Source organism: Budorcas taxicolor, chromosome 16 (genome assembly GCF_023091745.1).
Source record: "Budorcas taxicolor isolate Tak-1 chromosome 16, Takin1.1, whole genome shotgun sequence".
Lineage (NCBI taxonomy): Eukaryota > Metazoa > Chordata > Mammalia > Artiodactyla > Bovidae > Budorcas > Budorcas taxicolor.
In genome coordinates this window covers 78,478,389-78,503,676 of record NC_068925.1, presented here as the reverse complement: position 1 = coordinate 78,503,676, position 25,288 = coordinate 78,478,389, and the positions used below count along the sequence as shown (strand labels likewise).

Sequence of the window (25,288 nt, the reverse complement as noted above, 5' to 3'; positions counted from 1 at the left end):
ATTCAGTCCTCTGGATTCCACTGACAACTAGCAGAGTGGCTCAACGCACTTGTAAAGGTAGAAATAAGATGTAACATCTGTCCATCCATCTGTCCACGCATGCTTCCATTCACTCATTCATTCAGGACAGGTGACATTCTGGGTTCAGCATTAGCACTGAGTCAGGGATTAAATACCCCTGATACTAAGGGACTCATAACCTAATATTCCTGCACTAACATATAGTTATTTCTACTGCATTTCCACAATAGTTGCGCTGCTGGAACACGTGGGAGAGACGTGTTCCACTGCAGTCATGCATTTTTAACTATTAGGAGAAATCGCCTTTAACAAGAGGTGTGAGCCAAGAGGTCAAGCAGGACGGTGGGTTTTAGAACATATCCCGTGAAACCCCCACCAACCTGCAGTGGATGAGCAGAGGCACATTCCTGTGATATTTATTCCCTTCGGGAGAATTCTTCTTGGGAAGTTTTTGTTTGAGATTCTGGATCATCAAGACCAATTCTTTGGGTTCTGCAGGCAGCTCTTCCCCATTCCAGTTATTAAATTGGTACTGGTACACCATTCGCGGATCTTTCCTCTAAAACCAGGGGAAGGAACATGAATTCAAGGGAGAAACTCAGCCCATTCGATTAGTTGATTGTTACTTTTCCCTCCCAGTTACTTTCATTTAAATCATTTTAAAAAGTTCATCCTGAAAGCATTATATAGAGAGTTGCTTTGCTCTCACAGAGCAACACATCTTAATTTTTCAACCAGATCAGTTATACCAAAGACACATACTCCTGAAATTGAGTGTGTACCTTGGAATGTCTCAGTTCAAATGCACGGACGGTATACGCTGAAGATTTGTTGGTGTCCTTCATGTGAACTTCCACATCTCCGTAGGTTTGCTTTCCCTCCTCCCAGTACTGAGCACAGGCTTCCTAGATGAGAGAGAACGTGGTTCAGCATCAGCTGCCCAAGCGCTCTGTTCGCTTGTCAACACGCTCAGAGCCACTGCGCTCATCTCGGCTTTGCCTCTGTCCTCTTTCGCGCTCTTCTTGACTCTGCTCTGTTAAATGTGAAATGACTAACTGTGCTGTCAAACTGAGTCCTCTTCATAAAAATCTAAAACCTATTGGAAGTATTCTGGACATCCATCCAACAGATACATGGTGTTACCTTGTGCAAGGAGCCCAGGGAGAGCCAAGGTGCCCAGCACACCATGGGCATGGCTCTGCCACCCCAGGCTAGATCTCAGCTTTGCTTTCCCCACCTTTCCATGCCTCACCACCACCTTTTCAAAAAGGATGGACTGGGCTGATGTTGTCATGACCCCTCCAAGAACTTAGGTCTCCTTGTCCCTCCAGGGGTCTGGCGGGAAAGAGACTGCACCTTTAGAAGTTTCGTCTCTATCTTGTCTGTGTCAGCTGACTATCTGAGGAAAGGGTCAGATTGACAAACACATGGATCACAGAAGTACTTGCTCCTTCCTCAAATGATTTCCGCTAACTACAGACCCACAGTTGCTGACCACGATAGGCATTCCTGTCTGAAGTCCTGTTCCATTCCCTGCCTTTCCCAATTTACATGAAGGAAAAGATTACTAGAATCCCATCCCTTAAAAAAAAAAGGAAAAAAAAAACATAAAATAGCTAGTGGGGAGCTGCTGTATAACATAGGGAGCTCAGCTGGGTGCTCTGTGATGACAGACAGGGTGGACAGCGGGTGGGCATGGAGGCTCAAGAAGAGGATATATGTATCCTCACAGCTGATTCACGTCACAGAGTGGAAACGAACGCAACATTGTAAAGCAATTCTCCTCCAGTTAAAGTTTTTTGAAAAGAAACAAACGGAAAATGAAAAAAAAAAAAACCATAAAGAAAAAAAACTATTTTCTATGCACGCAGGTAGGGGAGAAAGGAAAGGAGAGAGAAAAAAAGAATACATATAGCGTAACTGCATACTGGTGAGAACATTCATTAAATAAGCTTTAACATATGTCAGATAAAGTGTTAGGTGGTAAAAACTAAGATGTACTGCCAGGAAAATCTTGATAACTTGTGATATTAAGAAAAGGCTCAAATATATGTAACAGGCATTAGGCAGAAGATCAAATTAGGTCTGAGGTTCACCTCCAACCATAGAATCTTGTGACAGTAACTCTTACGTGGATATAAAGAAGACGGGATTTAGATATGGTTTTCAGGAGTTTTGTCTTTCTAGAAGAAGAGGATCAAAATGGAAAAAGAGGGTACATCTGGATGCATGGGATGTCAGAAAATTAAAGCTCACTGAGGAGAGCACAGATGCTGTGTTAAGATTCCATCAGTAACTTGTACAGGGTGGAAAGTGTGGAAAACGTAAAAGCGTGAGGATATGGCAAGATACATTGGGCCTGATTACTAATGGTCTTAAATGTCAGATCAAAGAGGTGGGTTTCTATCCTGCAAAAAAAAAAAAAAAAAGAATAAAGATGTGGCTGTTGTGTGTGTGTGTGGTAAAAGTCACATAATATAAAACGTAGTATCCTAACCATATCTAACTGCACAGTTCAACTTGTTGGGCAGCTCTCACCATCATCCATCTCCCCAACTTTTCACTTTTCTAAACTGAAACTCTGTCCCCATTGGACACTAAGTCTCCATCCCCTCCCCACCTCCTGCACACACCCCAGTCCCTGGCGCCTACCAACAGCTTTCTGACTCTACGAATGTGACTATTCGAGGTGCCTCATTCAAATGGCATCAAGCTATGTCTGTACCTATTGCATCCTTCCCTGGTGACTCAGACAGTAAAGAATCCACCTGCAGTGCGGCAGACCTGGGTTTCATCCCTGGGTCGGAAAGATCCCCTGGAGAAGGGAATGGCCACCCACTGCAGTATTCCTGCCTGGGAAATCCATGGACAGGAGACTGGCGGGCCAAAGTCCATGGGGTTGCAGAGAGTCGGACACTCTCACTGCATACTGGAATGCGTTTTTAAGTTTCACTCAATGCATGTCCTACAAATAAATCGCACCTTCTTTTTTTTCCCCTGTGCTATACAGTAGGTTCTCAGCAGCCCCCTGCTCACGCGGTCCACTGCATTTAGCAGAGGGACGCCCGGGGTTGCTGTGCGTTATTAGACAATTGACCTGTGAGCAGTGGGCAGAGCTGGCCGGGGGAGGCAAACAGGAGGCACGGTCAGAACCCAGGTGAAAACTCCAGAGGCCAGCGCTCGGATGGGAAATGGGGAGAAGGAGCAAATGGAACCGTGTTACAGGGGGATCCAAGGGACTGGGATACAGAGATCCATCCAGTAAGTGATCCAGGAAAGAAGGATCAGATTTTATGACAGAAAGACCCGAAAGAAGAGATTCTCAAATGCACAAACCTGGTCTCCACTCTTCAGTTCCGTCAGCATGACGATCACCTTGACTTTCCTTTGGAAGACCATCTGCCAGAAGTCACCAATGGTCTCTTTCAGCGGTCCCTGAGCCGCAATCATCACTTCAGGTTTCCAGTAACTCTTTCAACAAAGAAAAAATTGAGACCCGGTTAGTGCTGCTGGGGAGGGAATTCTAGTGGATTCTTAAGACAACCATGTGGAAAGAGAGTCACCTAATTCGATGTCAGCGCTATTACATAAAAGTATTAAGACTCTTAGGTCCCACCCTGTGATGAGCCATAACAGAAAAGAGCACCGTAACGAGAGTGTGTGTATGTACATGTATGTATGTATGATTGAGTCACTTTGCAGTACAGCAGAAATTAACACAATATTGTACAGCAACTACACTTCAGTTTTTTAAAACAGTGACAAACAGATTCTTAGGTCCAAAAAGAATGCAATGTCTCTATAAAAGATAATAGTTAATGATAATACTTGGCTACTAATGTAAAATCAAGTTTAGAAGATATTTTAGAAAACTAACAAATTTTTCCCTCCAAAAATACGATTTTTTCCTTTAAAAAGCTTAATGTGATGATTAAAAAAAAAAGCATAAGCATTTCAGAATTGTCTTTATCATGCCTCTAATTTATGTTTATATATTCTTCTGCTAGGGACCCCTGGTAGCTCAGCTGGTAAAGAATCTGCCGGCCTGCAGTGCAGGAGACTCCAATTCAATTCCTGGGTTGGGAAGATCCCCTGGAGAAGGGATAGGTTACCCACTTCAGGATTCTTGGGCTTCTTGGTAGCTCAGAATTAACCTACAACGTAGGAAACCTAGGTAAATCCCTGGGTGAGGGAAGATCCCCTGGAGGAGGGCATGGCAACCCACTCCAGTGTTCTTGCCTGGGGAATTCCCATGGACAGAGGAACCTGGTGGGCTTCAGTCCATGGGGTTGCAAAGAGACAGACACGATTGAGCAACTTAGCTCAGACAGCATTCTTCTGCTATCTTATAACTACTATTCTATGAATATGTATTTTAAGAAAATTGGGAAAAGAAATAAACTCAGCTTAGTGAATATGCAAAAAGTATGTACTGAATTACCTAAGTCCCTTCTTGAATTCTCAGTATACTAAAAAAACCGTATGTGACACAGATTCACTGAAATATTCAGAAAATCTGAATGAAAAGGTTTAACTATACATACAAGCAACCTTGGATCTGCTTGCAATATGGGGATCTGAGTATACATAAACATTTTCAAATATTTGTTTCTGCTGAATTTCATTATTTTTCAAATTACATTATAGTCATATTTGCCATAAATTGTAACTAACAGTATTGTTTTGTATCAACTCATTAGGTTTTAATGTCTAAGTATTGCAATAAGTTAAGATATAGTATTAAAAATGGAAACTTTCACATCAATGAATACATAGATATGGTCAAGCTAAAGAGAAGGCAATGGCACCCCACTCCAGGACTCTTGCCTGGCAAATCCCATGGACGGAGGAGCCTGGGAGGCTGCAGTCCATGGGGTCGCTAAGAGTCGGAGACGACTGAGCGACTTCACTTTCACTTTTCACTGTCATGCACTGGAGAAGGAAATGGCAACCCACTCCAGTGTTCTTGCCTGGAGAATCCCAAGGACGGGGGACCTGGTGGGCTGCTGTCTCTGGGGTCGCACAGAGTCGGACACGACTGAAGTGATTTAGCAGCATTCTTCTTTTATAAAATCACTTAGTGCATGGCCAAAAGAACATATGCATCTTTTTGGAGGTGGACCTCGGGTTTGGGAATGTGAGGACGTACCATGATGAAGGAGGCATTGATGTATCTGCTTATCTCCTCCAGGTCGCTGTCGTTTTCGTCATCGGAGGACTCGTCGGAGTCTTGCTCACTCTCCTTGCTCGTCTCCAGCTCATGCTTCAGCGCCACTCTGTTAAAGTCATCTGTGCAAAGTAAGCATGAAATTTAAATTCGATTTAAAAAACAAATAAATCTCTGCTTGACTGTCACGTGGAAACTAGAAAGTCATTTAGAAGTGACAGACAGCATTATGTATACTTATCAATCTACATGGAATGAGATCCTGCTCCATTCTCATTGATTAACAAATTATTTTTTTAAACTCTAATTGAAAGGTGATCGATCGCAAGAAAGTCCCAGGAAAAAAACACAGGACATAACTCTATGTCATAATGTTCCATATGATTATTCAATATTTAATACATATACTTTAGTTTTCCACGAAATGGCATAAATCTGATGGATAAAAGTCTTAAAAATACATCTGTAAGTTAATAAAATACATACCTTAGGTAAAACCTAATTTTTCAATTATGTCTTAACAGTAAATTAACAATCTTAATTAAATCAGTATCTCAAATAAATAATTATTTCATCGAGGAAAGTATTTAGTCCGTAATTTCTCGATGTTACTCAATTTCTTAAATTTAGAATAACCTGATCAAAGGATCTGATTAGTTGTATCACCATCAATTCCATATTCTAAACTGTATTCATAAGGTCCATTTCAGAAATTAACTAGGTCAACCCTGCATTGATCCAATTTATAAGGTTGTCTATCTTGGGTTATATTTTCTCCACGTTAGTTTTAGTGTATGAATATTTATTTAGCAACTGAATGAAATTATAGCTGTATAGGCACAGTCCTATCAATACACTCAAATAGAAAAAGATGCATGTTTTGTTCTGTTAAACGTGATGATCAAGAGTTCATAGCATATTTCCTGCCTACTTTTAACCGCCCTGAGGTAAGGATGGGATAAATAGAAAACATAAAGCGAACAAAAGGATGTAATTTTCTACTTGGCAATTAGCCTGGAGTAAATAACTGCAATAAACTAAAGATGAGAGAAAACCTGTAAAGAAAACTTGGCCTTTCCCCAGCTTAAAAGGTTACGTCTTTCTGAAAACTCATTTCTGAACTAATTGATAAAAAGAAAACAGTCAATACCGTCTGTCTTCCAAAGTCCATTGTGAATGTCTGGGGTTCAGTGTATTTGCTACAACTAAAATTTAAATAACCTATAACTATTCTCTGCTGTCAAGCAAATGTTGAAAAGTTGCTTCCCAAAGGTTTGTGTGTATGTCTCACATTAAACAAATTCAAAGAACTTCACTATGATACAAAAGATAAAAATAAACTGCATACATGGAATGACATTAGAATTCCTGTTTTTACTCTTATTTTCTTCTTGGTTCCCAATATGCTGTGTCCTCCAGCCCCTATAAGAAGGAAGTCTCTGAAAGAAAGAAATAGAAAGGAAACACCTTTTAAAATGTAATGACTAGTTTAGTTTATTACTGCAGCATAAGACGTTCTCTAAAGAAAAGAATTTCATTAAGTTTTATGAAATCTGCATACATTCCCTAAGGTCCCAATTTTTAAGTTTATCGCTGATCTTTTTTTTTTTTTAACTATTCAGGTCTTAAGTACTTTGACATGGTGAATTTGAACATATACAATTATATAACAGAATATGTTTCCCAGTGAAGAGGTGCTAGATAGTAAAAAAGTATGGTTTGATCTTTTATAAGCTAAAAGCACTGTACAGATATTGGCCATTCTCCATATGGCAAAAACAATGTTAAATTATTTTAAATGACCCAAAGTCAACTCTCCTCCAGGATAAAGCGTGCACAGATGACTCGGCTCATGCTTTGCATAATCAACACTTCATTTCTTTAAGCCCTCCAGACTCTTCCCCTCTCCCTCCTGGTAGCTAATCAGTTGGCAAAAGCTGTCATATCTCCGGGTGAAGCTCTCAAATCCTTCTGCGTTTCTCTCCTCCTGCTTAGGACAATCACTTTCATTTCTCACTTGAAAACATCAACAGTCTCTTTGCCGGCCTCTTTACCTTCAATCTCACTTGCTCTAATCCTTCTAGAACACAACAGGGCACGTTCCTCTCAGGTTTCTGGCAGCTTCCCGTCCTTGTCAGGAAGGACCCAATATCTATCTGCACAGCTCAGGAAGCCTCTAGGGAGGTGGCCCCAACCATCTCTGCAGCCTCACCTCCTGCAGGGCCCTCTGCGCTGCAGCCAAACCAACTCCTCCATCTTCGGATGGGGCCAAGCGGTCTTTGAATTCTCGGGAGACTCACAGGCATGTTTTCTGCCTGGACTACCCATGACCCTTTCTGCCTGGACTACCCATGACCCTTTCTGTCTGGACTACCCATGACCCTTTCTATCTGGACTACCCATGACCCTTTCTGTCACTCTGCTAACTCCTGCTTGCCCTTTAGATAGATATCTGTGCAAAGGTCAGTTTCTACCGGAAGATCTCCCTGCCTGCAGCCTTTTCTTCCTAATAAATAACTTAAACAAATATCTTTCAAGTGGATAAATAGCCTAAACTGAGGGGGGTCAACATGCACAGTTGAGTACCATTATACACACAGTTACACACACTCAGTTTTACAGTTATACACACTCAGTGGAAAAGACCCTGATGATGGGAAAGAGGGAGGGCAGGAGATGAGTACCATTATGCACACAGATATACACACTCAGTTTACACACTCAATGGAAAAGATTCTAATGCTGGGAAAGATTGAAGGCAGGAGGGGAAGGGGACGACAGAGGATGAGATGGTTGGATGGCATCATCGACTCAATGGACATGAGTTTGGGGAAGCTCTGAGAGTTGGTAAAGGTCAGAGAAGCCTGGTGTGCTACAGTCCATGGAGGTACAAAGAGCTGGACGTGACTGAGAGACTGACCACCAACAACAATACAGATATGTGTATGCACATACATGTCTGCGTGTACATATATTATGAACACATTTAGAAAAACTATGGTGTCTTCTTTCAAAGTCAATACAGCACTTTGTTCCAAACCACACTCATGTCTTCACCTCCTGTAATTTTCCTCCAATCTTCAGCCATCCACAGTCTCCACTCCACTTTTGTAGACAGGTTTCATTCCAAAAACTGCATCACTTTAAACGCTATGATTTCCACCATACCTGCTATGGAAAATTGCCTCCATTGTTCCTAGCCATTTATTCTAGCACCTCCAATTCAGTAATCTGCAATCCTATCAAAACCTTCAGCATACTGCTTTTATGACTTTCTCATTGTACCACATGTGTTTCTGTGGCTCATACGCTCTTTATTGACCACCCTAAATTATTCACTTGCAAGCACCCTCAGCTCCTTCACGTCCCAACTTTCAATTGGCCACTTTAAAATATGCTAGATGTGGCTAACCCAACTGCACACAGCCTCTAACCTCAATTTACTGCAGGAAACAAAAACAAAAAACCAACTGGCTGACTCTCCCGGAAAATTCATGACCATAAATTTCAAAAGATCCAACAGTAATTTCTGGCCACCCTACCCCCTTCACCTGGGAGACTGCTTTCCTTCTTTGATAGAACTATTCCAAATCACTCTCTTTCTTGAGTATGAACTCTTCTTTGTGACTCACTTCTGCCCCACCCCCAAACTCTCAACCAATGATCTTACTTCATATGCCCTTAAGAAAGACGAGGCAGTTAGACAGGAACTGCCTCAATGTCCCATCACTAATCCACCAGCCAACCTCCATCTCCACTCTCATTTTCTGTCTCCCTTTCTGCTAAGCTGGAACAATTTCACTGTTTCTATCAGAGCTGTGGTTACTGCCTGTGCGGATCACACTCACTAGCCACTTCCACATACAAATCCCTTAGACTCTTGTGCTTAGAAGCACAGGCTCAGTCATATTTGCTCAGTCAAAGAATCTACTCTTTCTTTTAGTGACTTCACATATGAATTTTTAGATTAAATGTATAAGCATTTCAAACAGTGTCTGTGTATATGGAGTACAGCAGAGTTAGTGAATTAAATGCGTGGAAAGAGCAAGAATGAGAAAACACCCCTTACTGAAGACCAAGCTGGTAGTCTGCTGGTTTTTCCATCAGAGTACAGTCTTCAGGTTGGCTCATGTTACTTGGTGACTATCTCAAGTCCTACCCCAGTCCCATTCTGATCCAAAACATTAAATGACTCTGTATCTGATTAAAAGCACGTTCCTGGTCTTGTTGTGATAACCTCTGAATTCACCAGTTTGGTAGTTCACACACAGATTGGATAAACTGAAAATTACAAGTGAAAGAGAAAAGTAACAAAACTTTTGTGATGGCTGAACAGCCTGGAGACAGCTATACCAACTCTCTGAAATCACAGTGAGCCACATCCTAGGTTAGTTTTCAGAGTAATTGCCTAATAAATAGGTTAGGACACACGTATTTATCCTTTAGTTTCTGTCTACCAGCTCCAGCCAGTTCCCGTTCCTCAGTCGTCATAAACTCCTATAATTATTTCCTTTACAAACCAAAACCAGATGCAGTTGTTGAAGGTGAGATGTTACGCTGCCTTTGGCGGGCCAATTTTGTGGCTATATACTATTATTTTGACACTTTATTTTATACCAGGTTAACGAGGAATGGTTAACATGTTGGCCACAGAGTCTGATTTCTAGATTTAAACAAGTTTCCTACATAACAGTGTTGTGCTCTCAGGCATTTCTCTTAAACTCTCTGTGTCTTAGTTCCCTCATCGGTGCGCTGTTTTATGGCAAAGCCCAAATACAAGAGCCAGGCCACGTGCACAGGACAGCCTGGGAAACAGACAGAGGTTCAAGTGGCTGCTGTTACCTGGAACTCAGCCTCCAGCGGAGAAGGCTCACTGGGCGGGTCTCTTTTCTTCATATTAGACAGGTATGGGTGTAACTCAGACAGGCTCACTTCCGTCTCCCCAAACTGATTGTACTCCACCAAGGCCTGGTGAATCAAGACGTACTGTGCCTGTCATTTCAAGGAAGGACAGAGTTAATTTATCATTTACAGTCCTATGAATCACATTTAAATAAAGTACACCCCCCCACACATTTGGTTCATCGGGAGACAATAGTTGGAAGGGAACACTGGTATCTGCCACATTTAAATAATCTGGAAGTTGGCACTCATAGATCTCCAGGAAATGAGTAAATTCCATCTTGGATTATTTTGCCAGGAAAAAAAAAAATAGCTTCACAAATAGATTAGGCATCTTATAACTTCTATTTTATTCCTAACAGTTAAAAAACACTATCTGTTACTTCCTTCCGGGACTAGTGTTGAGTTAGTAAGTTAAATTACTAATATATAAAACTGTAAAGTTCCACACTGTATCTGAGAGGGGAAAAAATTTGATGTTCCAAGGAACACATTTTTTTAAAGTTTTCTAGCATTTTTAAAAATAGAGATTATACGAAAAAATCTGCCTGATTTGTGGGAGACCCAGGTTCAATCCCTAGGTTGGGTAGATCCTGTGGAGAAGGGAATGGCTACCCGCTCCAGTGATCGTGGGGCTTCCCTGGTGGCTTAGACGGTAAAGAATCTGCCTGCAATGCAGGAGACCCGGGTTCAATCACTGAGTTAGGAAGATCCCCTGGAGAAAGGAATGGCAACCCACTCCAGTATTCTTGCCCAGAGAATCCCATGGAGAGCAGAGCCTGACCGGCTACAGTCCATGGAGTAACAAAGAGTTGGACACGACTGAGCAATTAACACATATACAAGAAAGCATAAAATACCAAACCCAGATTTAACCATCCTTAAACTTTTATCATATTTGAATTTACTGTTTTTAAACAAATGACATATTTCTGATAAAGTTCAAGATTCTTTAACGCCACCTCTAGTTTGACTGTATCCTTCCATTCTATGTTATTTTTCCAAAGGAAATAGTTCCTTTTTTTCTAGCGGACGATCCATTTTAAGACTCCTACAATAACGTGTATGTATTTACAAACACCGTATTTCTGTGTCCTTTCTTAACAGTTGCATACATTGTACTGTATATGTTTCATCTGGGGGCTGTATTTGCTCACTGCTCTCATCTGAGGGCCTGCCCACACTGAGAGCTACAGGCCGATTAACCCTGCCAACTGCAGCCGAACACAGTGTACAGAGCATTTAAAGTTTTCCATTCGTTGTTATCCTAGCAATGTTGAATTCAGTGAACGTTCTTGAATGTGTGTCTAGCTGTGCAGATTTGGAAATGCTTCTCTTGGGTACATACAATATATGGAATTTCTGGGTCAAGTGCAGACATTCTCAATAATAATATTCATCGATTACAATTACTGATGACGTGTATGTTCCAGGGATTTGAGTAAGTGCTTTACTTGGATGATCTTTTGTGTCTTAACTCTGTAAGGTAAATACTCTTGTTATCTCCATTTGGATGACTTCACTGAAGCACAAGAACTTTAAAAACTGGTTGAAGAATTAAGAATAACTATCACTATTTGAAACTTCTAAATCTAGTTCCAAAAACCAGACTCTTAACCACTGTACTGTACTATTAGGTCTTCCTAGTTTTAATTTTATGAAATGCTGACAAATTGGGTTTTGGCATTTTTAATTGTTTCCCAGCCTAGGATGTGTAAATGGTACTTCATTATTTTTTAACATATACTTTATAGTCATCCTTATTCCACAAGTGCTCTCAGCCACCAATGCAAAATGCTTCTGTGATCAGTGCTTGAGTTTTCAGCAAACAGAAAGAAGCTGTTTGAGATTGAGAACAACTTGGATTTCCTTTAAGGTTACTACTCCCACCATGAAAAAAGGTTTAAGCCGGAAGCTGAAAGTGAGGACCGTGCCTGGAACCTACCTCCACCTGCACCATCAGGCACCTCTGGCGCCGGAGCTTGACGACGTAGCCGTAGACGTCCACCTTGTTCTCTGCCTCCAGGCCTTCCAGCATGGCATCGATGCCGATGTAGGTGCCTGTGCGCCCCACGCCAGCACTGGCCAAACAAAGGAGCAGCAGGACAATGAGCAGAAAGCCCCAGGGGCGCCTCCGGCCTCCCTGCCCACCTGCTAGGCTGATCCAGAGCCCCTGTTAGACAGCAAACTCCCCTTGCCTATCTATTTTGCATATGGTAATGTAAGTTTCCACGTTCCTCTTTCCTTACATCTCACCCTCTCCTCCCGCTCCCCATGTCCATAAATCTATTCTCTCTGTTTCTCCACTGTTGCCCTGTAAATAAATCCGTCAGTACCATTTTTCCAGATTCCATATATATGTGTTAGAATATGGTATTTGTGTTGAGGTTTGACAGAAAACAGCCAAATTCTGTAAAGCAATTATCCTTCAATAAAACAATAAATAAATTAAAAAATATAATAAAATAAAAGCCCAGAAGGGTTAAGCAGGGGGAACACTAACTTTCTTCTCATAGACTTTCTGGAAGCAACAGTTGCCAAAGGGGAGACCGTGCCCGACAGCCCCATGGGCGCGGGTGTGAACAGCCCTGCTGCTGTCGGGGGCCGTATCCACATACCTGCAATGCACCACAATGGGGCCGCTGAAGAAGTTGCTGAAAGCGTTCACCCTCCTGCGCAGCTTGAGGAGCAGGTGAGGGTCTTCGGGGACGCCGTGGTCCGGCCAGCTGGTGAACTGAATGTGAGTCACGGCTCTTCCATTTGCCTTTTCTTTTCTCTAGTCAGGAGATAATATTTCTTTTAGATGACATATATTTTTTAAACTATGGAAAGTAAGTAGGTGGAAGGGAGGGCCAGTACAAAACACTTCTCATGCAAGCTTTTTTTTTTTTCATTCATGACTGCATTTTCCTCTCCAGTGAATAACTAGGAATTGAGACATCATGCAGGGATGGCATGCACTAACCGGTAAGCAATAACTTACCAGGAAGGTAAGTAATGTATGACAAGTGTAGCTGAAACTGCTAGGAACTTTCACGCTGCCAAGCCAAAAACAAATAAAGTTAAAACACAAGAACACACACACAAAACCGGGGGCTGGTGGATGGGATTGAAAAGAAATAAAGTAAAAGCTCCTCTCACATGGTTTGGAATACTTCTTCTTGGGTAGGCAGACAAACAGGACTATCATCATAGGAAGAAAGTCTGATTAATTATTTGACTAATGCTGTATTTCTTATGTTAGAAATGTCAGTTCAGACAGTAGAGAGAGAACTGGGGAAAGTCAGCTCCAGATTACAGCTCATGTTCACCCCAATTTCAAGGCAAGCACTAGAAGACGCATAATTCATAATCTCTAACCAAGTATGAAGAGGAACTACCAACTTGGTTGGTCATCATTTTCAGATCAGAAGTAACCGAGCTAATGAAGAAGAGTAATGCCAGACTAATCAAGGTAACCAGATTGGCATCGGCCTCTACACATCACCCTGACCTATGACTGGCCCTTCCTGGCTCCAGTGCATCATATATTCAGCCATGAACCACTGGCTTCACAGCCCTCCAAGGTCAGAGTTGCTAGTTGTTCAGTTCAGTTCAGTTCAGTTCAGTCGCTCAGTCATGTCCGACTCTTTGCGACCCCATGAATCACAGCACGCCAGGCCTCCCCGTCCATCACCAACTCCCAGAGTTCACTCAGACTCATGTCCATCGAGTCGGTGATGCCATCCAGCCATCTCATCCTCTGTCATCCCCTTCTCCTCCTGCCCCCAATCCCTCTCAGCATCAGGGTCTTTTCCAATGAGTCAACTCTTCTCATGAGGTGGCCAAAGTACTGGAGTTTCAGCTATAGCATCAGTCCTTCCAATGAACACCCAGGACTGATCTTCTTTAGGATGGACTGGTTGGATCTCCTTGCAGTCCAAGAGACTCTCAAGAGTCTTCCCCAACACCACAGTTCAAAGCATCAATTCTTTAGTGCTCAGCTTTCTTCACAGTCCAACTCTCACATCCATACATGACCACTGGAAAAACCATAGCCTTGACTAGATGGACCTTTGTTGGCAAAGTAATATCTCTGCTTTTCAATATACTATCTAGGTTGGTCATAACTTTCCTTCCAAGAAGTAAGCATCTTTTAATTTCCTGGCTGCAGTCACCATCTGCAGTGATTTTGGAGCCCAGAAAAATAAAGTCTGACACTGTTTCCACTGTTTCCCCATCTATTTCCCACAAAGTGATGGGACCAGATTCCATGATCTTTGTTTTCTGACTGTTGAGCTTTAAGCCAACTTTTTCACTCTCCTCCTTCACTTTCATCAAGAGGCTTTTTAGTTCCTCTTCACTTTCTGCCATAAGGGTGGTGTCATCTGCATATCTGAGGCTATTGATATTTCTCCCGGCAATCTTGATTCCAGCTTGTGCTTCTTCCAGCCCAGCATTTATCATGATGTACTCTGCGTCTAAGTTAAATACACGAGGTGACAATATACAGCCTTGATGTACTCCTTTTCCTATTTGGAATCAGTCTGTTGTTCCATGTCCAGTTCTAACTCTTGCTTCCTGACCTGCATACAAGTTTCTCGGGAGGCAGGTCAGGTGGTCTGGTATTCCCATCTCTTGAAGTATTTTCCACAGTTTATTGTGATCCACACAGTCAAAGGCTTTGGCATAGTCAATAAAGCAGAAATAGATGTTTTTCTGGAACTCTCTTGCTTTTTCCATGATCCAGCGGATGTTGGCAATTTGATCTCTGATTGCTCTGCTTTTCCTAAAACCAGCTTGAACATCTGGAAGTTCACGGTTCACATATTGCTGAAGCCTGGCTTGGAGAATTTTGAGTGTTACTTTACCAGTTGTTAGTGATGCCGTAAGATTTTAGAAGGCCATAGGAGAAATAGGCAACTGGTATTTTTTTCCCTCTGTACAAAATGTATCTGGATCATATGGAAATACAATTCAGATTACTGAGAAAACTTCCAATAAGTGGAATTGAGAGAAACTATCAAACTTGTCTATGTGCGTATGTGTGTGTGTTAGTCGCTCAGGCGTGTCTGACGCTGTGTGACCCCATGGACGGCAGCCTGCCAGGCTCCTCGGTCCATGGGATTCTCCAGGCAAGAATACTGGAGTGGGTTGCCATTCCCTTCTCCAGGGAATCTTCTCAACCCAGGGATCGAATCTCAGTATAAGGACCTCCCTTTTAAACACCTTTATTAAGATATTTTCACATTCTTTTAAAGAGTAAAGTTTTTATTATATTCACAGAGTTGTGAAGGCATTACCACTAATTATAGGGTATTTTCATGACTCTCCAAAAAACCCCGTACAGATTAGCAGTCAGCTCTATTCTTGCCTCACCCACCTCAGTACCAAACAATCACTAACCAACCTTTTGTCTCTGTAAGTGTGACTATTCTAGACTTTTCATATGAGCAGAATCATATAATAGTATATGGGAGGACCACCATTTTAACAGGCCACACTGACAATTTTTTTTTCTGACCTAAACATTTTATTTCTCCTACAGAGTTAGAACTTTAGACTTCTTAGACTAGTCTCTATGCCATTGTATATTCTTTCCATAATGGTAATAAACCTACTGAGACTAAGGACCATTTTTATCACTCATTCAATAATTTGGTCATTCATTTAACACAATTAATGAACTCTTTCTACTTCAAGGGTCACAACATCATAAATACCTGAATGCAATGCAGACAAATATCATCTGTGACCTACTTGACCTTGGTGGCTTATTGTTTTAACCAACTCTTTTCCCATGTAGTTCATTAAAAGTAAAATTTCCAGGTATATTTCAATGTCTCGCATTGACTATTCCATAGTCACATTTTAGACTAACAGTTTGAAAATTAAAATTCTATCAAAACCAAACTCACGTTTCCAACAGTCAGCTTCTGAATGATGTAATCTGGGCATCTTTTGTGCTCATTGATCTCCACAATCACATCTCCATAAACTCGGCTGCCCTCATCCATTGACGGCCAGTACTCTGCACACTTGTTCTATGTTTAAAAAACCATTAAGCATTTAAGTTTTTCATTTAAATGAATTTGTTCATTAAACACTCTTTGTAAAACAAAACAAGAAATGTGTTCTTTGAATGTCTCAAAACATGTTTCTATTCCATTTCACTGGGATGCTTGAAAAGTGTTTCATTTCCCGTGAAGTGCCCAGAAGGATTTCCTTCATTCTGCCCAGCAGATGATCTTCCCAGGCTTAGCTGCATATTAAATGGGGACGTGCTTGGTGGTGAGCAAGAAATTATGTGGTTGCATGTGGTTAATTTCAGGCTGGGGCATGCAGAGGTTTTCAGGCTTCCTAAAGTCACGTTACATAAATTACCATCTATCTGCCTAAGGTCAGTGCGAAGGTCAGTGTGTTTCAAGTAGTCACAAGAACTTGTGAAACCAGCTCACAGAAGTGTACTGAACTTAAAATAAGACTGTAACAAAATAGGAACCCCATAGGAGTCCAGCAATTAAGCAGAAACATTTAAATTTTATTCTTATATATGTAGATTTGTACGCTCAGTTGTGAAGACATGCCCGACTTTTGTAACCCCATGGGCTGCAACCTGCCAGGCTCCTCTGTCCATGGAATTTTCCAGGCAAGAATACTGGAGTGGGTTGCCATTTCCTTCTCCAGGGACGTATATTTATATATGTACATATTTTATCCTTCTATAGGTATGAAAATTTAAATCAAATGTTCAAAGAGAGAACTGTCTGTTTTGTCATGAAGCACATACAGATGTGACTTTTTGAAATGCAGTCCAGCCCTCTCTTTTCCTAATATCCAGCCTCCACCTTGTGAGTCCTAGACCTTGACCCTGAGAACCTTCTGGGTTCCTACCTTGTTGCCTTCTTCACATCTAGTGACCATGACAATAACCGTGGCTTTCTGCTCCCAGATCATCCTCCAGAAATCATCAACAGTCTCATCCCTGGGACCTGGGGGTACACAAAGAAAAACTGGTGAGAAATACCCTTCTTAAAGGGCTAAAAAGCAATTTTTCAAAAAGAATATCAGACTACCAGAGAAATTACCTTGTGCTGCAATGTATTTCCTGGGTTCTTTGAAACCCTGTTCAAGACAGACAAAAAAGAAATACCATTTACTGAACATTCAATTATTCATTTACATGCAAAAGTGTGAAGTAAGGAAGTTACTTCAAATCAGTCATTTCTTGGATGTGTATTTTCCTGAGCAGTTTCAAATTATAAGGAGGAGTTTATTAACTCATGATCAGTCATTTAACTGTGCCAAACATATTAACATTTACAAACAATATCCATAACTTCATGTGTCTTTGTGATATACCTTAAACAAAGCTGAAACATATGTAGGTTTTAGCTCCATCTGGGATGGTGCAGCAATTTATAAGAGTAATCAGGCATTCCTACATTTTATATCCTGTCAAGCTTTAAATCCTCCTTACCAGCCATAGAGTAACTTTGGGGATTTTTACTCAATTTCTTTCAATAACTCATCCTGAGATTAGCCTCAAACTTCTACCTTTTATCTAGTGCCGGGATATACCACTGATGGCCTAGTATTAGCCACATCGTGTATTATCTATAGAAGTGTAGCCATGGGCTTCAGAGTTGAGTAGCTGTGATAGAGGTGGTGTATCCTGTAAAACCCCCAAAGCTGCTATCTGGCCCCTTACAGAGAAAGCCTGCCAATCTCTGCTTTCATAGAGTGACATTTTATGTATTTGAAATATATATTTTAGGTAAATTAAAAATCATACAGAACAGTGTGAATATCATGGTAACATTTTTGCATAAGTAGGGGTACCAAATATTGCTGTTTTCTGGTTTATGTATAAAGAAACTCTCAGTGGATAAAGAGGAAACAGGATGTGGTGGTTTAGTCCCTAAGTCATGTCCCACTCTTGTGACCCCATAGGCTGTAGCCCGCCGGGCTCCTCTGTCCATGGGATTCTCCAGGCAAGAATACTGGAGTGGGTTGCCATTCCCTTCTCCAGAGGATCTTCCCAACCAGGGATAGAACCCAGGTCTCCTCTGCCGCAGTCAGAGTCAAGAATAATCTATGATAAAAACTGAAGTTTAGTATTAGCATATATACATTACTCTATATAAAATAGATAACCAATAAGGCCATGCTACACATTCTGTAATAGTTTCTCTGTATTTTCATACTGCTTATTTTTTTTTAATTTTGTGTGACGCATTACTTCATTAGCAATGGTATAATAAATTACAATTTTAAAATATTTTGGATAAATAAACCATGTACAATATCCTCAGACATTTACTAACTGAACAAGGGCAAAGTAACAAATTAACCAGTGCCTTCCAATCTTCACCTCTACGGTGAGGTGCAAAGGCAGGGCCCTTATGAGAAACACACACATAGATAATCTGCATAATATACAACACACGACAGGCACCAGAGCATTTTAATTCTTATCATTTTGTTGGGAGACAAAAGTCCTATAATAAATGATAGAAAATAATAAATAATAGTAAATAATAAATAATTGTCCTTGCAACTATTAGTGATGTTGTTGTTTATACCAGTGACAGGGATGGGCTTCCTTCAAATGATTTCAAATAATGTTTCTAAAAACTTGCCATGAGTGGACATATGTATATGTGTGACTGACTCACTTTACCCCTGAAACTAACACAGCATTGTTAATCAACTGCAGTGCAATAAACTCTTTAAAAACATTAAAATTTGCCATGACAAAGTTGGAGCTGAATAGAATGTACAGACACAAGAAAAATGAAAATGGTCAGTGACAGAATGGTGAAGCTGTAAAACCTGGCCGTGATGCACTTTTTACTCACATCAATATAACTGGCATTTATATAGTTTGATCCTGCATCTCCGTTTATGTCAGAGAGTTCAACACGGTTGTAGTCATCTGCTCAATGAAAAGAAATATTAAATAAGTGAAATTATGGATAATCAAGTAGCCTAAATGCATGGGAATCCAATTCTCAATGAACAACTTACAGGGAAGGATATCAACATAGCGATTTTTGTTCTGGTTAAAGGATTTTCGAGCATCCTTGATGGAAAACTTGCTGAATACCCGTGGAATGCTCTGAAAGACACAAAGATCCTTTGGGTCAGGGCAGATTGTAGAAAAACCACTTCCCCCCACCACTTATGGTTCTGAACAAGTGAGCCATCCTGGTGCGTACTTCCTTTACCCCGTTGAACAAGCTGCATATGGTAATTGAAATGAACGTTATTAGGAATTATGCAAAGAGCCCTCTTTAAGAAAATGAATGATGGACTACTTGGAGAATAAATCCCATGAGAGCAAATTTAGCAGCAACTGCTCTGCCACTTTCAAATTCGTTGAAAAACACACTTGGATAATTATCTAGAGCACAAGGACACATCAGCCCCATGTGTTTCTGGACATGACTTTGTAACTGGTACTCATTCACTGAAGCAGCATTATCTTGAAATGTTGACTAGTTTTATGACTGTGAATCTCTCTGCTGGTCTGCAAATACCTGGTAATAATAGCTGCTTTGACTCCGCTGCACTATTATGTGGGATAAACTATCAAGGCCAACAGCTACACAACACATTTAAGACGGATCATGTTGGTGACAGAATGAACTTTCTCGTCCTATGGCAAGAGGAGCACCCACCTGAAATTCAGCCAGGAAGAGCCTTGCCTCGTCAGCCATCTTCCGCTTGTAAGTCTCCAGCAAAACATCTGCATGGATGGGCTCCACGTGCATCAGCTGCTTCTCATCATCTTTAAACACATTAAAGGTTCATGGCTAGTATCACATCTCTCTTTCCCACGTTCATACACAATTCATTAGAAGCAAATCTTGGATTAAGTCCTGAGTGTTTTTCCCTTCTCACACACAGTCCACCTGGAACACCTCACTCACATATAGAGATTCACCTGTAAACCTATGACATCTAAATTTAGGGCTCTAATATTCTTCTGGTCTTCTTTGTATTAATTAATCTTTCCCACTGACTCTCAGGTCTTCCACCCAATTATTCCAGAAGGACCCCAAACTCAAGATATTCAAAGTCATCTCCCTTTCATTCTAGCATCTCAGATCTCAGCAAATGGGACCACCATTCCCAAAGTCGGCTATCAAGCAAACTTCCAAGTGACCCACGATTTCTCCCTCTGTGCTTACATCCAGCAGGTCACCGTGTGCCTCCCCTTCTGCCCATGGTCATGCTCGGGACCCCTCCTCACCCACATGATGACCCCTCTCCCTGCTTCCAGTCTGTGCCCACCCTGGCTGACTTTTTAAACTCCACAAATTCATCTTCTGATCCACAAATATGAGCGTGCAACTCCGCTTGCTGACGAAAAAGCTCACACTACTGTTTGTGCTCCACAGGCTACGGGTTAATGTTTCGATGTTTAATGTGATATATGAGCACTTTTTATAACTTCACATGACTCCTCTCAACCACAGTTTCCTATACTCTTGTTCTGTATCTTAGGCATGAATATTCACCAAGTACATCACAGAGGTTCTCCCCATGCCTCCATTCACACTGTTCTCAATGCAGAGAATGTCCCTCCTCACTGTCTATCTGCACTAACAGACTTCAGGCCAAGTATGATCACGATAAGCAGATCTCGGGCTACGTTTCTCTGTTGCATTATATGCATTTCCAGTGGTCACGTATGGATGTGAGAGTTGGACTGTGAAGAAGGCTGAGCACCGAAGAATTGATGCTTGTGAACTGTGGTGTTGGAGAAGACTCTTGAGAGTCCCTTGGACTGCAAGGAGACCCGACCAGTCCATTCTAAAGGAGGTTAGTCCTGGGTGTTCTTTGGAAGGAAGGATGCTAAAGCTAAAACTCCGGTACTTTGGCCACCTCATGCGAAGAGTTGACTCATTGGAAAAGACTCTGATGCTGGGAGAGATTGGGGGCAGGAGGAGAAGGGGATGACAGAGGATGAGATGGCTGGATGGCATCACGGACTCGATGGACGTGACTCTGAGTGAACTCTGGGAGTTGGTGATGGACAGGGAAGCCTGGCGTGCTGCAATTCATGGGGTTGCAAAGAGTTGGACACAACTGAGAGACTGAACTGAACTGAACTGAACTATAGTTACCCATATCGTATTTTTAAATTTCATCTATTTTAACTTATTGTGAAATATTGTAAACATATAAATAGGAGAATTTGATGACTACCCTGATACCCGGGACTCATCTTAATGTGATAATCTCTGTCACTTCAGTTTAGTTCAGTCACTCAGTCATCTCTGACACTTTGCGACCCCGTGAATTGCAGCACGCCAGGCCTCCCTGTTCATCACCATCTCCCGGTGTTCACTCAGACTCACGTCCATCGAGTTCGTGATGCCATCCAGCCATCCCATCCTCGGTCGTCCCCTTCTCTTCCTGCCCCCAATCCCTCCCAGCATCAGAGTCTTTTCCAATGAGTCAACTCTTCTCATGAGGTGGCCAAAGTACTGGAGATTCAGCTTTAGCATCATTCCTTCCAAAGAAATCCCAGGGTTGATCTCCTTCAGAATGGACTGGTTGGATCTCCTTGCAGTCCAAGGGACCCTCAAGAGTCTTCTCCAACACCACAGTTCAAAAGCATCAATTCTTCAGCGCTCAGCCTTCTTCACAGTCCAACTCTCACATCCATACATGACCACAGGAAAAACCATAGCCTTGACTAGACGGACCTTAGTTGGCAAAGTAATGTCTCTGCTTTTGAATATGATATCTAGGTTGGTCATAACTTTTCTTCCAAGGAGTAAGCGTCTTTTAATTTCATGGCTCAGTTACCATCTGCAGTGATTTTGGAGCCCAGAAAAATAAAGTCTGACACTGTTTCCACTGTTTCCCCATCTATTTCCCATGAAGTGATGGGACCGGATGCCATGATCTTCGTTTTCTGAATGTTGAGCTTTAAGCCAACTTTTTTGCTCTCCTCTTTCACTTTCATCAAGAGGCTTTTTAGCTCCTCTTCACTTTCTGCCATAAGGGTGGTGTCATCTGCATATCGGAGGTTATTGATATTTCTCCCGGCAATCTTGATTCCAGCTTGTGTTTCTTCCAGTCCAGCGTTTCTCATGATGTACTCTGCATAGAAGTTGAATAAGCAGGGAGACAATATACAGCCTTGATGTACTCCCTTTCCTATGTGGAACCAGTCTGTTGTTCCATGTCCAGTTCTAACTCTTGCTTCCTGACCTGCATACAGATTTCTCAAGAGGCAGGTTAGGTGGTCTAGTATTCCCATCTCTTTCAGAATTGTCCACAGTTTATTGTGATCCACACAGTCAAAGGCTTTGGCATAGTCAATAAATAGATGTTTTTCTGTAACTCTCTTGCTTTTTCCATGATCCAGCGGATGTTGGCAATGTGATCTCTGGTTCCTCTGCCTTTTCTAAAACCAGCTTGAACATCAGGGAGTTCACGGTTCACATATTGCTGAAGCCTGGCTTGGAGAATTTTGAGCATTACTTTACCAGCATGTGAGATGAGTGCAATTGTGCGGTAGTTTGAGCATTCTTTGGCATTGCCTTTCTTTGGAATTGGAATGAAAACGGACCTTTTCCAGTCCTGTGGCCACTGCTGAGTTTTCCAAATTTGCTGGCATATTGAGTGCAGCACTTTCATAGCATCATCTTTCAGGATTTGAAACAGCTCCACTGGAATTCCATCACCTCCACTAGCTTTGTTCGTAGTGATGCTTTCTAAGGCCCACTTGACTTCACATTCCAAGATGTCTGGCTCTAGATTAGTGAACACATCGTCATGATTATCTGAGTCATGAAGATCTTTTTTGTACAGTTCTTCCATGTATTCTTGCCACCTCTTCTTAATATCTTCCGCTTCTGTTAGGTCCAGATCATTTCTGTCCTTTATCGAGCCCATCTTTGCATGAAATATTCCCTTGGTATCTCTAATTTTCTTGAAGAGATCTCTAGTCTTTCCCATTCTGTTGTTTTCCTCTATTTCTTTGCATTGATTGCTGAAGAAGGCTTTCTTATCTCTTCTTGCTATTCTTTGGAACTCTTCATTCGGATGCTTATATCTTTCCTTTTCTCCTTTGCTTTTCGCCTCTCTTCTTTTCACAGCTATTTGTAAGGCCTCCCCAGACAGCCGTTTTGCTTTTTTGCATTTCTTTTCCATGGGGATGGTCTTGATCCCTGTCTCCTGTACAATGTCACGAACCTCATTCCATAGTTCATCAGGCACTCTATCTATCAGATCTAGGCCCTTAAATCTATTTCTCACTTCCACTGTATAATCATAAGGGATTTGATTTAGGTCATACCTGAATGGTCTAGCGGTTTCCCCTACTTTCTTCAATTTAAGTCTGAATTTGGCAATAAAGAGGTCATGATCTGAGCCACAGTCAGCTCCTGGTCTTGTTTTTGTTGACTGTATAGAGCTTCTCCATCTTTGGCTGCAAAGAATATCATCAGTCTGATTTCGGTGTTGACCATCTGGTGATGTCCATGTGTAGAGTCTTCTCCTGTGTTGTTGGAAGAGGGTGTTTGCTATGACCAGTGCGTTTTCTTGGAAAAACTCTATTAGCCTTTGCCCTGCTTCATTCCGCATTCCAAGGCCAAATTTGCCTGTTACTCCAGGTATTTCTTGACTTCCTACTTTTGCATTCCAGTCCCCTATAATGAAAAGGACATCTTTTTGGGGTGTTAGTTCTAAAAGGTCTTGTAGGTCTTCATAAAACCATTCAACTTCAGCTTCTTCAGCGTTACTGGTTGGGGCATAGACTTGGATAACTGTGATATTGATTTGCCTTGGAGACGAACAGAGATCATTCTATCGTTTTTGAGACTGCATCCAAGTACTGCATTTCGGACTCTTTTGTTGACCATGATGGCTACTCCATTTCTTCCGAGGGATTCCTGCCCGCAGTAGTAGATATAATGGTCATCTGAGTTAAATTCACCCATTCCAGTCCATTTTAGTTAGCTGATTCCTAGAATGTCGACGTTCACTCTTGCCATCTCTTGTTTGACCACTTCCAATTTGCCTTGATTTGTGGACCTGACATTCCAGGTTCCTATGCAATACTGCTCTTTACAGCATCGGATCTTGCTTTTATCACCAGTCACGTGCACAACTGGGTATTGTTTTTGCTTTGGCTCCATCCCTTCATTCTTTCTGGAGTTATTTCTCCATTGATCTCCAGTATCATATTGGGCACCTAATGACCTGGGGAGTTCCTCTTTTGGTATCCTATCATTTTGCATTTTCATACTGTTCATGGGGTTCTCAAGGCAAGAACACTGAAGTGGCTTGCCATTCCCATACTTGAGTGTAAACAGACTGCGTTCATTTTTTACACCATCAGAGTATGAAACTCATTATATACCAAAATTGCAAAATAACTTACGAAAGAACAAAATATATTAAAGTAAAGAGCTATAATTGCATATGGACACTGACAAACAAGTTTCAGAATCTTAAGAGACTATAAGCTGCCACATGTGTTGAAAGTTATGTTCCTACTCCTAACCATGTACATCTAGCAGCATTTCTTTTAGTATCCATGTTAATGTCCCCTATTTATCAGATGAAAAAAATGTTCATTAGGGTTATATTTAGCTTTTTGACTGTGGAAATCTTCTATCCAATCACAACTATCAAACTGTCCATGTTCACGTGTTCCTTTGGATGGTTAGAGCTCCTGGCATTCATTCATCCTGACCTAGGGCCACCTTGGAGGTTTTATGGGATTTGGGTAAGTTCTAACCACTCCAAGGGGTAATCTGTGGCAACTCTGAGATAAATGCTCCTTGACCCTTTCCAAGACAAGTTAAAACCAAAGAGAGGGGTTCTGAAATGTTTGCTATCTTGAGTACACAAAACCAAATCATTTTCTTGATTATAAACACAGTATCAACTTCTTTAACCCCATCCCCATTTTACTGGATCAAAAAACACATGTTTAAAGAGAACTGAAAAGAGTACAGTAAAAGTGGAAAAAAAAGAGAGAGAGAGACAAGATGAAATATGCTTTCATTTCCAAAGTCAGGGTGCGGTCTTTTGTCGTGTCTGTCAATGTGCCTTTAGTGGGAACGGCCCCTGTCCCACCCTTTCAGGGACATGAACACACTTGCCACCTCCCTGCCTGTGTGACCTTCCATCTGCTCTTCCATCATGCTCCTTTGTTGGTCTAATGATTCCCCACCACCTGAGAAGACC

At 41.5% G+C, this 25,288-nt stretch overlaps 1 protein-coding gene across 1 annotated transcript in view; it reads right to left on the bottom strand.

Annotated features, from left to right (window-relative positions):
* The window catches only part of PTPRC (protein tyrosine phosphatase receptor type C), a 132,093-nt gene that overhangs the window by 4,018 nt on the left and 102,787 nt on the right, over positions 1-25,288 (bottom strand). Inside the window, exons 16-29 of the mRNA XM_052654011.1 lie at positions 19,753-19,862; positions 19,100-19,190; positions 18,931-19,007; positions 17,158-17,194; positions 16,964-17,061; positions 15,988-16,113; positions 12,709-12,866; positions 12,036-12,171; positions 10,031-10,180; positions 6,537-6,627; positions 5,171-5,310; positions 3,358-3,492; positions 804-926; positions 402-580 (exon numbers count right to left, since the gene is read on the bottom strand). Of these exons, the coding sequence (XP_052509971.1) occupies positions 402-580; positions 804-926; positions 3,358-3,492; positions 5,171-5,310; positions 6,537-6,627; positions 10,031-10,180; positions 12,036-12,171; positions 12,709-12,866; positions 15,988-16,113; positions 16,964-17,061; positions 17,158-17,194; positions 18,931-19,007; positions 19,100-19,190; positions 19,753-19,862 (1,651 nt within the window). The remainder of the gene's footprint in view (positions 1-401; positions 581-803; positions 927-3,357; positions 3,493-5,170; positions 5,311-6,536; positions 6,628-10,030; positions 10,181-12,035; positions 12,172-12,708; positions 12,867-15,987; positions 16,114-16,963; positions 17,062-17,157; positions 17,195-18,930; positions 19,008-19,099; positions 19,191-19,752; positions 19,863-25,288) is intronic.